The following is a 13,144-nucleotide window of genomic DNA, read 5'->3' as shown; positions in this document are numbered from 1 at the left end:
TCTTGTAAGCAGAACAGGTGCAACCACTGCCCTTTTGAGTTTTGATGTTCTTTGAAGGCCACAGCATCAGAATTGGCAGCAGAACAGAAATTGTTCACCTCAAGGAAGTCTTTCTGTGTCCGACGCCAACCTTAGAAGTGGTTACAGACCATGTAAGGAGGAGTTCTACCGAGACCAAGAAAACTGGGCAGATCTTTGCCTGAACTAGACACTGCAGAAAGGTGGGATAGACATCGATGACTCCTCACTTCTCAGATATTCATGGAGCACCAGCCCTGAGCCCTTGAGTGTAAAGACATGTCAGATATCAGTCTTTGCCTTTGTAGAGCTGACCTTCAGTGGGGAAGGGCAGGGAGAAACTGTCATGCTTCCCTAAAGAAGGGAGTGGCGTCATACCCGTAAGCAAGGACTGTCTCCAAAGGAGCATTCTGTCAGCCTCTCAGGGATCCCAAGGACCGCACTGCCACCACTGTAGTTGGAAGAGGGTGGGAGCAGACACTGAACTTGCTGGGCTAGAGACCCATGTGCCTCTCCCTAAGGTAACCTGTATTGGTAATGTTAGAAGAGAGGCCAGACCTCTTGCTTTGCTACCTCCCTGTTTGCTCCAGGTCCACATCTCCTGTCCTTGAATCCTCACTGGAGCTGAACTCCAAGGTGGTTTCCCAGGCCAAGCTTCTCATGGACTAGCTTGAGCCTCCTAAGTCCCTGGTGCCTAAGTCACAGGGTAAGGATCCCTGGGATGTGGGTTGTGGCTTTGAGAGGAGGAATGTGCTAGGGAACTCAGCAATGTGCCCAGATGATGGGAGACACAGGAACATGATCACCTCAGCAGTCAATGTGGGGATGCAGTCTGGGAGGCTTTCATGGGGCTGTATTACACACAGCTGCCTCTGACAGGCAGTGGGAAGGTTTGGCCCTGAGAAGTCCCTGGAGGGTCAGTGATGTTTCCTTCCCCTGCAAATGCAGAGGCAATTCCAGTGCATTCTGAATTTGCACCCGCAGTGCTCATGCCAGCTCCACCTACAGCTCCCTCACCAGCTGTGGCCTCACAGCAAGAGCAGGCACATGTTTTCCTTTCTTCACCAGCTGCAGAGCTGGATCTCCTGGTGGCTCCCCAGCAGGAGTCATCTCTTTACCTCTACCTGTAGGCAGCTCTTGACCCACACCTGCCATTCCCCTCTCTTCCAGATTTACATATCATTCTATTTATTATTATTCTATTCTGGGATGCAGTGAAAGAATTATTGTAAATGAAATTTAAGGGTTTATTCTTGTTTCAGTTGACGAGGTTGGTACGATTTAGTGCATATTGTGAAACCTTCACCATTGTCCTCTTCCAGAGCATTTTCATCAGCTCACTACGCAAATATATTTTCTTTTTATTTTCCTTCCTACTATATCCTGGCCACCACTCATCCTATGTCCTTGTAATTTACCTTTCCTAACTTTTCCACATCACTGCAGTTGTGTTTCTCCTCTTCCTTACCCTGCTGTAAGTAACTGTTTAATCTCGCCATGTCTGAGAAGGGAAAATCCAGACAGATTGCATTAATTTGTCATGCATGTATTCATGGACTCTTGGCGGGGCATAGAAAAAGAATTCAGGAATTTTTTGTAATTCTTAGGATTCTTTGTTTTGTTAGTTATGTTCCTGGCTTTATAGCCATATACATATCAAAACTGCTCCATGTTTAATTACATGTAGGTCATTTCATATCCATTTCATATGAAAGAGACTAACACACTTTCTTTTGTTACAGAGCAGCACCATGGGAGTGTCACACCCATGTTTATTCTTTAGATATTTCCAATGATAAATTATTAATTTTAATTTATGAGTGCTTAACATGAAAATAATCACAAAAGTAAAGTATTGTAGTTGTAATACAACCATTAAAATGTGACGCACTGTGTGTTGCAAGGAAAGTCTATAACCCAGTATAGAAAGTGCAGTGTCACAGGCAGCATGTCCATTGAATTCCCCTGTGGTTTATCTCCATGCAATGTCATGAATATGGCTGCCTATGTCCTCTTCTCTGGACAGAGTAAATTTACAGAAAGTCTGGCTCAGCATGTCACCACCTATAAGTTTTAGTTCTTACCCAGTAGTTCAGTCAAAGAACAAAACACATGAACACAGCCCAATTAAGAATGGGCTGTGTTCATAAAAAAAGAAACATAATGGTCAACGAGGCAAGCAAGCTGGAGAAATGAGCACTGGGAAACAGCAGAGGCATCAATCCCAGGTAGTAAAAACCAGCCCAGAACTCGAATCCACCAGGCTCCTGACCAGGCTGGGGTAGATGGTGGGGACTCAAGAGCTCTCCATGACTCCTCAGGGGCTGGGGTGTGGTCTTCAATCACAGATCTGCTGTGTCATGGTGTAAACCCCTGCAGCCTTCACAGAAGCCAGCTGATTGGTTGCTCCAAGCTATAAATGCTCCAGGCTGAAGTCATTCCCCCAAGTCCTGGCTGCACTGTGCTGCCATTGGGGGCTGGGCAGCAGGAGAGTTTAGATCACTGATTCAGCAGCCACTGGGTTTCCCACAAGGAAATAGCTGAGCACGTGGGTGCCCCAGTTTGAGCTAAGGTGTAGGTCCTGAGTTCGATGGATGATAGAAAGTTTTCCCATGGTCTTTGAACCAATTAGGCCTATAATGTGTCACAGGCTTGGGGCAAGGCATCAGTGAGAGTGAGTGGTGAGTTCTAAGTCCAGGCCTTGACCTGCCCAAAGGACTACATGTGACAATGACAATGTGAGGTAACCCAAAGATGATGGCCTTAGTAGGGATGGTATCAAATTACAGGCATGTGTAGGTAGGGACAATGCCCAGGTGAAGAGAACCCCATGTGACACTCTAGTGCCTCACCTCCAAGCATGCTAGAATCTCCACAGTAAAGGACTATGTGTGTTATTCCCTTCCCAATGGACATTTCAGCACCAGTGCCCAGAGAGGGACAATGCCAGGCCCAAGGCACAGGACATGGGCAGAGTGAAGAGGATGGGGGAGAAGTCCAAAAGAGAAAAACCTCTTAGCACAGGACCCATCTCACTCCCATAGGCATTAGAAAAGCAGCCTCCAAGCTCCTGGGACCTGATCCTAAACATATGGGACTGATTTCAAGCAGCATCCCAAGGGATATACACAAACACATGCACACACACACACACACACACACACACACACACACACACACACACACACACACAAACACACAGTGATTCCATGGGCACCCACTGGGTAGCTCAAAGGAAAAGTTATATGATTCATTCAATCTACATGCCTCAAATTTTTACCATATTCCTGGGCTGAACTAGGCTGGCACCAACACAGAACAGGACAATATGTCACTGGCCACCCAGAAGCTGGAAGGCTGGAGGAGAGGGATAAATCACTGCAGATTGTAGTGGAAGAGAAGACCCAGGGCTATATCCCAATAAAGCAAGGGCACACAGAGGTCAAGGTCACTACATGGGGGCATCTGAACAGCCTCACTGAGATGGAACTGATGCCTGAACCTGAGACATGCAGGCCCTAATGCTGTAAAGAGTTGAGTCTGTGTGGCAGAATAGAGGACCAACCATTTAGAGATTCAAAGTCAATTTTTTTAGTCAAGAAAGAGATGAGAAGCGAGAACAAAAGGCCTGGTGAGAATAAGGGAGGGGAGGAGTGGGCGAGGGACAGGGGTGGGGGCAGAACCTCACATCTGCTATAGTGCACCAGTGACCACTGATGATTGCATGGCTGCAAACTTAGGTACAACATGTAAACTTCAGTTCTCTCAGGTTCTACGGGTCAGGAATTCAGAAGGCACTGCTGCAGGATCCACCATAGTTTCTCCTGACCAGGCTGCAGGCTCAGTGGAAACACTGCTGTGGCAGAATCTGTTCTCAGGCTCTCTCTCTTGCTAACAGGCAGAAACTCAGTTAGGATGGAGGTCTGATGTCTCGTCTGCCTGTTAACCTTTTTCTCTGCAAAGAATCAGCCTCTCCTCAGGGAAAATACAGAGATAGAGATTTAGAGAGGAAGACAGAATGAAACAGAGAAGAAGGAAGGAAGAACAGAGGAGGGAGAGAGCAGGAGGTTGGTAACAGTCATTTTATGTGTGAACCTTGATAGTCACATCCCATTACATCTGCCATGTTGTGTTATTAAGAACAAGTAAGGAATTGGGGAGAGAGCTCAAGACAGAGCACTTGCCTACCATGCGTGAGGACCTGGGCTCAATTTCAGCCTGGCTAATACAAACCAGAACAAACCACGCTCAAGGCATAGGCTACTCAGGATGTGGCCATCAGAAGGTGAGCTGTCAGCAGTTGAGCACGCTGGCCATGGGTGTGGTGACTCACACAGGTGTGAATGTAGGCAGAGTGCTGGTAGATTTTGAGGGTGCATCTGCATCCATAGTGCTTGCTTAGCCTGTGTGAAGTCCTGACTTGAGGCCACAACACCAATACATAGAAGAAATTGAGATGCTTAGGGAATATAATGATGGCTGATCTGATGAACTTCTGCCCCCTCATGATGCCACCAGGGAAACATGTCCAGGAGGTGAGTGTAATCTCCACCACCATACAGCAGGAACCAGGCCTGTGTGCACTGTGTTCACCTCCCTTCCACCCCTTCATGGAAGTGACCTCTAATTCTGTATACTGTGTACACATGACACCAGCCCACAAGGTTTAAAAGTGTCATCTCTCACCTCTGATGATGTCCCTAGGAAGCAGATGCCATAGTTCTGGGGGACACACTGGAAAGGAACTGAGAGGCATTGTGTCTTGTCTAAGTCGACAAGGGAAGTAGGAAGGAGGAGTTGGGTCTAAAACTAGGTCTCCTCAGACCGGGGACCTTGGATTCTTTGTGGTTTTTCCTTTCCCATGGGAAAGCTTTGCCTCTTGCCAAGGATCCATCACATGGGTGGAGCTGTTGTCTTCACTCTGAAGGACAGTGGGCAGTCATTCCATGTGCTTCCATGGTATCCAGAGCAAGAATCTCTGGGTGATGCCAGATGATCCAGTTCCACACAGACATCATGGAGGGAGCTGGTGGGTGCCTTAAATCATCAGTGTACCAGGCACTGACCATGATGCAGTGACCAGAGCAGATGCAAACACTGGTCTCTTGTGCTTCCATATTGTGAAGGCCACACAGTCACCCTGTAGAACTGACCAGGTACTACCCACCTTACTCTGAGTGTCCCTAATTCTTGGCCTCTGTACACATGGACATAAAATAGGGGAAGGGGAAACCCATGAAGGCACACAGAATGGGGTGATGCATCCATATATGAACTGAAGGTGGAGGAAAGGCAGGCAGGAAGCACTCCCACTATCCACTCACTTTTCAGATAGTTATAGAGCAGCACCCTGTTGAATCCCCATGATTAAAGTAACACTGCAGACTCCATCCTCTTTCTCACAGAGGCAATATGCCACAAGGGTGGTAAAAGGAGTTGCATTTCAGGCTCCCTGAAGAGTGGAGGACAGGTGATCATAGCACTGTCCAGGGAACTCTGTTCAGCAAGTGAGGGCTGATTATGGTTAGGGCACAGGATACACTGGGAGGGCAGTTTGGGAGGGAGGCCAGACCTGTAGTGCTGCTTACAACTGTCCTCCTCAGGATCAGAGTTTCCCTTCTTGGCTCCTGGCAGGTGATGCTGAGGAAGGTGGGACAACCAGCCCAACCAAATATGATTGAGTTGGACCAAGCCTAGCTCACTGAAAATGAGAACTACAGTGAGAAGGAATTGGCCTGGGTCTGTTGGTTTCTGAGGAGGACATGGGACACTTTAGAGGGAGAAAGACTGTCAGACTTGGGGCCTCCTGCAACACAGAGGCATGCAGAAGTGAGTGGAGTGAGGCAAAATAGGAAGGTTGCCTGGGGTGCACTAGTGCACAGAGCTGTCCCTGACAGGCCGTGGGAGGCTATGGGGCTTGCAAGGAGCAAGGACAGTTGGGGATTTTTCTAAGGCAGGGCTGGTACCGGACTGAGCTCAAGGTCTCCTTGTAGATCTTGTGCCAGCCTCACCTCCAATGACCTCACCAGCTCTGGGATCAACCTGAAAATCAAGGTCAGATACTCAGTCTGGTGGAATTGCAAGGCAGATCTGTCACTGATTCCATGGCAGGTGTCCTCAGCTCAACTTAGGGCTCAAGTCTTGCAAAGTACTGGCCCTTCATTTCCCCTTCACTTTGCCTCTTCGATTTCTCTCAGTTTTCATTTCTACTCTTAAATCTATAGTTCTTTGAAACATTAAATTCTAAGATAATTTAATTTTAAGTTAAGATTTCATTAGTTTCCACATGTTCAGTTGAGTCACAGGCAAGCACATTGTCAATTGGCACAATCTAAATCTGTATATCTGTCTAGTTCCAGCTTTCTGCTCAGTATTGGAGCACACATCCATATCCCTGGTCTCTCCTGCTAGTCCCCACCCCCACTGACCTTTCTCTCACTGTGATTTACTACCCTGGGTTTTTCATATCAGTGCATCAGATTCTGTTTGGCCAAACATTCCTGGAGGAGACTGGATGCTATTGCTGTTTGACAGAAGAGAAAACCACATATAGACAAAGTCTATAGGGAAAATGTAGAGACCATTGTGTATGTACTCATCTTTTCATGTCGGAAAATGTTTTCCATGATTTCAGTGATATAAAGGGAACTACAAACGGCTGATTCATTGCATTTGAAAAACGACAATAATGCAAAAATCACAACAGGAAACCTTTCTTTACAACCAGTAGTCAGATAGATGATTTTTATTACAAGTATGAAAGATGTCTCATGAGTCCATTTTGTGAGGGAAGTGATAAATTCTTCTAACTCAAAGGGAATCACCAGGGCCAACAAGCACACAAAACACTGAGCCTCCTAAACCTGATACATGCAGGCACATATCCCTGAAATGTGCTGTTTCCCCAACCACTGACACATTTTAAGGCAGGTGCTGAACAACAATGGGAAGAACATGGGGTCAGAGCACAGCCCAATCTCCTAGCTCCCATCCAAGCTCTTAACAGCCTTCAGTAGAACTCTTAGGACTAAGAATAGAGTTTTCTCCCACACAGAATGTTGCACAAATATTCAAGAGTTTGATTCACATTACTCTTTGAAGCAGAAATGAACTGGGACCCTTGCTAGCCTCCACGTAGAGTGTGCACAGGAGAGTTGTCTGGAGGATGCTGTTCCCTGCAGTTGGGGGGAACCTTGCCCTGGCCCCAGGGCCACAGAGCTTCAGGGTTAAGGATGACAAACTCATGGCATGACAATGTTTTCCCTGGGCCAGCCAGTGCACTGGGCATCTCCACAGCAATCCAGTGACTCCCAAAGCCAGGGACAGCACTGAGAAAGGGCATTTGGATGCCTGGGTGGCCAGGTGAGGGGCAGCCCTGCCTGACACAGCTGTGCAAAGTGTGTCCCTCTGGATCTAAACCTCCCGCAGATCCTATTTATTGCCTTCATCAGGTTTGGCAGCATGGATGTCACACAGAAGCACAGCAACACACTTGAAGTTTACTCAAACTAAATCGTTTAGCTTCCCTTCAAGAAATGACTGAAAATGCACAAGTCTGGAAAATCAATTCTGAGAACACCACTCTGCGTTTTGTATAAATAAACTGATCCTTTACAAGACATGATGGTAATGCCCGTTGGTGGGTCTGCTACAGCAGAGATGTAGACTCTCAGGAATACAGGTTTTGTAACTGCAATAGAAAAACTGCAAATAAATGATTCATGTGCATGACTTTCTGTTTTTAATGCACTGAAGGAAGGGGGATCGAGGCAGCAACCTATATTTACTGAGCTGCCTCAGTAAACCCAGGGCACAATCCACCACATGATTCCATCACCCAATTGTGAAAGCTCAGCAACTTGGTTCCTGCTTGCTGCTGCTGTTGGTTGATAATTTTGAGGTGTTTGTATCTGTGACAGCCATCTCTGCCTCACTTAACTTCTGTCCCCAGACTATGTGAAGATCAGACTATGTGTTTACAAAAAGTTCCATCATGATTTCAGGACCAGTGGCAGCCTCTCATGTACTGGAAATAATTCTTCACGTTTGGCCATAAGAAACCTGATACAATGTGCTTGAGAAGATTGAGATTGTGTGATATACATGCAGGAAACTCATTTTGTCTGTGGCAGACTCAGCTCCTACTGAAGCCCATATTTTTGAGGGAAAAAGATATGAGTCGGAATGTTGGAAAGCACAGTAACATCCCCAAGTTCAGTTTCTGCTTTGCTTCACTCATTCTACTAAGCTGCAGAATGGATTCTGAGTGTTCAAACACATAGGGTGTGAACTGCAGCAGAAATCTGTAAAAACTTCAGTTAACTTCAGTTAACTGGGGTGTGAAAAGACAAGGAAACTTTTTTTTGGCAAAACACACCTCTAAATAAGTATTTGAAGCATCAAAGAAACCAAGAAGAAGACAAAGATGAAGACGAAGAGGAAGAGGAAGAGGAAGAGGAAGAAGAAAAAGAAGAAGAAGAAGAAGAAGAAGAAGAAGAAGAAGAAGAAGAAGAAGAAGAAGAAGAAGAAGAAGAAGAAGAAGAAGAAGAAGAAATAGAAGGAGGAGGTGGAGGAGGAGGAAAAGAAAGAAAAACAAAAAGTAATGCCAATGTATGGGGTTTTGTCTCCAATGCCTCAGCTTCATTTAGAAAGGAAAGGATCAAAATTTGCAGAATGGAAGGGTCACTGTGGAAATTGGACTTGCCCCAAGGCACTGATGGTGTGTCTGGCCCACTATGAATGTCTAATCCATAGCAGAGCCTGGAGAGTGGTGGAGGCTGAGGCCAGCACCCAGAAGTTGAGGCCCCTGGGGCTGAGGTGGCAGAGTATTTGGTGCACCCTCATGGCTCTGCCTTATAGGGCCTGCAGGGCTGCACCATGGATGCAGTGCTGGAAGTGTGTGTAATTCAGGAGGTGCTGGGCTCCTCTGCATGCTGCACACTCCCTGTTTGACCTGAGCACAGGAAGATTCAAGTCCTCCTTGCTGGAAAAAAGGACTCTGAAGAAGATTCTGGCTGTCCTCTACCAGACACAGATGAACACAGTGACTTCTCAGGTAGGGAGGGCGGGACACCTACCACAGCGGGATCCGCATGGCTTCATGTGTTGGGGGTTTAAAAGTTAGTCATGAATGATGTGTTGCCTTTCTGAATAAAAAGACTCCTTAATTTATATATTTATAAAGTGAAGCTTGAATGTTCTTCTATATGCGTATCCTACATTACATATAAAAGAATATTAAGTCATCCATTTCTACTCGCCTATTCAAGAAAATACCAACTATTTATTCTTAAGTGAATTGAACAGAAGAGAAGTAATATTGAGTGGAGCACTATAAATAATGCAATGGAAAATAAAATGGAAAAACCATAAAGGCATCCCTCCCAGGATGAGAGGTCTGCCATTGACCAGCTCCTTTCTCCTGTCCTCACCTGCTGTGCAGGCCGGTGTCTCTTCACTACTGGGTGGAGAGAGAGCCAGGACACAAGCTCTCTTCAATCTCAGGAAAGATCAGGGACATGGCCTTCTTTCAGCATTTTCAGTGGCTGTAATTTATAATTAATTCAGCAGCTGTGCTGTGGAACATTCATGGTTTCTAACAGTCCACATCTTAACTGATTAAGAAGAGAATATGGTGTCTGTCAATCTCATTTTTATAATGACTCTTAGAAGTTGAATTTCCAGGTTAAATGTATATAAGATGAATTTGAAGGTCACAGACTTTTCACTTGAAACCTCAGCATAGAGTTAGAGCCTGGTAGAGGAAGACTGAGTCTGCTCAGATCTATGTGGAGATCTAAAGTCAGAGAGATGGTCCAGGCAAAGGTGCAGGACACCATGGCTAAAAAAGGCCTGGTCCAGACCGCCTCATCCATCAGTAAGTTCTCAGGAAAGCATCACACATTGTATGCTGCACAGGAGAGAGCTGGAATGGTTCCAGAGGTCCTCCCTACATGCCTGAGGCCCCCTCTCTCACTCAGGGGAGCTCTGTATGAGGTCAGTCTGTTACAGAGCCCAACTTGACTGAATGTTTTCCACCCAGGTGCAGATCTGAACTGCCACATGTGGACTCACCATAGTTATGGAGCAGGACAGGTGTTTACAGGGAGCAGGTCAGGAGATGAGGACACTGCAGGCAGGTCAGGGTATGAAGCCTTAGAGACCAGACCCTCACCAGGCCCAGTTTCCTCCAGCAATAACCAAACCCTGCAAGTGTGTGCATTAAATCTGAGTAACTGAAAGAAGTTACTCACAAAATTATGTATTATAGAGATAGTTTGAAGATACAAAATAAATGGTAGCATCCGTAAGTAAAATGAGATGTGACCCTTAATGGATATGTGGTGTCCATTGATGTCACCGAACCATACACATCAGAAGGAAACAGTCTGATGAACAGAGCAATAAGGAGCACAGGCAATGGGTAAAAATCACAGCTTCTTAATAACAACAACAAACCTAGGATACAAAAAGTGAACTGGTGAATTTTATCCAGTATATAATAAAGAATAAATACTGATTGTTTTTCAATTCTTTGATCAAGTTGAAGGAAAACCCACCACCAACATCTTTTAAGTGACAAAGTTAAAGTTATCCTGAGAATAAAGCCAGACAATAATGTGTTAAAAATAATATAAAAGAAAACACTCTGTTGGCTAATATTCCAAGCAAACATAAACAAAAGTGTTCAGCTAAATGTTTGCAACATTAACTCACCAGCATATTCAAAATTAACCAACATGATCAACACTGGGCTCAATCTCAGTGGTGCAAGTATGGTCCCTCTCTAACAAACTATCTGTTTCCACTGGTTTTAACATGTTGTATCTTACTATATTTTACTATCTGTGATAGTATAAAGAAAAATTTTTATAGGCAAGTAGATAATATAGAAACCATTGTTCGTTTTCTGTTAACTGGTTCTAAATACCCTGTAATTCTTTCATTCTGTTGAATGGCTTCACACTATCTTGATATGCTTGATGCTATCATATACGAAGTTATAATCAAATAATTAAAGGAATGAGGCACTATGGTGACTACTGTTATGTTAGATTATCTGGGAGTGAAACACAATTATGCTTAAATTGTTCCATTCTGACCAGTGTTGTTCTATTACAATGTCCTCTTTTATCTCAATCTACACCCTTTTTTTAAATTAAACTTTTTTATTTTTTTCAATTAAGGGAAAACTAAATTTAAAAATAGCGGGATATATTATAGTAACTATTTGTTTTCCTATTAACCTGATTTGAACCCCAGTATTGCTCTCCACATCTTGTTCTGTCTGATTTTACTATATTCTATTTTGTTTGATAGTATCAAGTTTGAGGGTATATACAACCACTTTGGAGGCAATAAGATTTATTATAATGCCCATTATAGTTTGACTATTATCTTCTTTTAAAATCTTGTAAGGTTTCCAGTGTAGGTTTTATTGGTCTTGTTCTGTACTGTTTTGATCAATTCTATTATACCTGATGATATAGCAACTCTTTTTAAAAATAGCAAGAGGCACATTGGTAACCATTTTTGATCATCTGATATTCTATTTTTGCATCATGTACTATGCCCATCCTTCTGTTCTAACTGTCTCTGTTTTATGTAGTCATGTTAGGATTTATTCTCTTTAAAAAATGTAATAAGAACTGTGGGAGTAAAAAACTCAAAATGTGTAACTGTTATTGTAAAAAAGAGAGGAAAGGAAGGTGGTCTAAGGGATATAACTGCATGCTTGCATGTGTAGGATGGAAAATCATATTACTGAGCTTTTGTTGGATCACTGAACAGAACTTTCTGCAATCTCACTGTATGAATGTCCACTTTATATGCTTTAATTTTGTAATTTGGACAACTGTTTCTAAGATGACTGAAAGGATTTTGGCCCAGATAGGACACTGTAGCCAGGAAAGCCACAACGGGAAGCAGGAATCCCCATCTCCCTTGCCCCTAGGAAGTTACCTGTGACGCCATCTTCCCGCCCCTGGAAATTTACATATGGCGCCAAACCTAGGACCAATGGGCTACCTGTGTATCCCTAATGCCCGCCTTAGGTTCCACCCCAAACCGAGGCTATTTATAGGCTCCCACGCCAAGTGTCCGCTGAGAGATCGCTGGACGCCAGTGGTGGGGGTGCGGGTCATTTCTCTCCATGTTCTCAGAATAAAGGCTGCTTTTTATTTTATATTTTGCATCTTTTGCTAATATTTTTCATCTTTTGGAAATAACCCTAGTAATGACAATATGTAACCTATTAACTAGTGATTTCTTACTGTATTTTTTCTTGAAATTCTGTATTGCTTGTACCCTTTTACTGCTTTGTTGTTTATTTCCTTTCTTCTCTTTAATTACAAAAATAATCAAACCTGGAATGGATATCTTTTATTCATTTATTTACTTTTGGCTCTTGAGATGAAACTCATGGCCTCACACTTGCCAGGCAGGTTCCTTAAGCCACTGAGCTAAATCCCCAGCTCACCAATGGATATCTTTTACATCTTGTCATCTTCAGAGTAGTTGCCTCTGCTCTTGAACTTGATACCAGCAAGCATACCAAATGTGAATAAAATCAGTCAAGGCCAAATAACATTGAAACAATCCAGCTTCAAAGAAGATCAGTCATAGAAGACAATGTAAGTAATATAGGGATTCAGTTTTAGTTAATAGGAAATTAAGGATAATTACCATGGTATAACCTGCTATTTTTCAGTTATCTCTCTGTGCCCTCAAATCTAATATGAGTAGACAGACCAGAACAAAATATAACCAAACTAAACAGAGCAACAAGATTACTGTAGCTTTTAAATCCTGATACACTTTTAACTATGTCCTCTGCCTTCTTTTTTTAGGCAACTTCTCACTTTTCTCCTTCTCAGGATACTATTATTCACTGTTCAGAGTGATATTAGTCTAGTCTCTTGTGTTCCATTTCAGCATACATAAAGATAAAGATAGCTACTACAAAGACAATGAGAGACATTATGGTAGTCATCATCGACTTCCCCAAAATCAGTCTTGAAGATCGAAAAAGCTTGCATCATCCTGTAATTATTTGATTAGTTATATAATATTCAGTATATATTCAATGTGTGTGAGGATGGGAACAACTATTTGGAAGAAAACTAGA

The 13,144-nt window shown here is 43.7% G+C and overlaps 1 protein-coding gene across 1 annotated transcript in view; it reads right to left on the bottom strand.

The window, feature by feature from the left end:
• The window catches only part of LOC134474652 (zinc finger protein 709-like), a gene marked incomplete at its 5' end in the record, with an annotated part of 190,563 nt that overhangs the window by 175,641 nt on the left and 1,778 nt on the right, over nt 1–13,144 (bottom strand). Inside the window, one exon of the mRNA XM_063243157.1 lies at nt 12,046–12,055. Within this exon, the coding sequence (XP_063099227.1) occupies nt 12,046–12,055 (10 nt within the window). The remainder of the gene's footprint in view (nt 1–12,045; nt 12,056–13,144) is intronic.

The sequence above is a fragment of the Cavia porcellus genome, unplaced genomic scaffold, assembly GCF_034190915.1.
Source record: "Cavia porcellus strain 051 isolate PalLab524CR breed Dunkin Hartley unplaced genomic scaffold, mCavPor4.1 scaffold_34, whole genome shotgun sequence".
Classification (NCBI taxonomy): Eukaryota; Metazoa; Chordata; class Mammalia; order Rodentia; family Caviidae; genus Cavia; species Cavia porcellus.
Note: the sequence above shows the minus strand (reverse complement) of the source record. Positions and strands in the feature narration are given on the sequence as shown.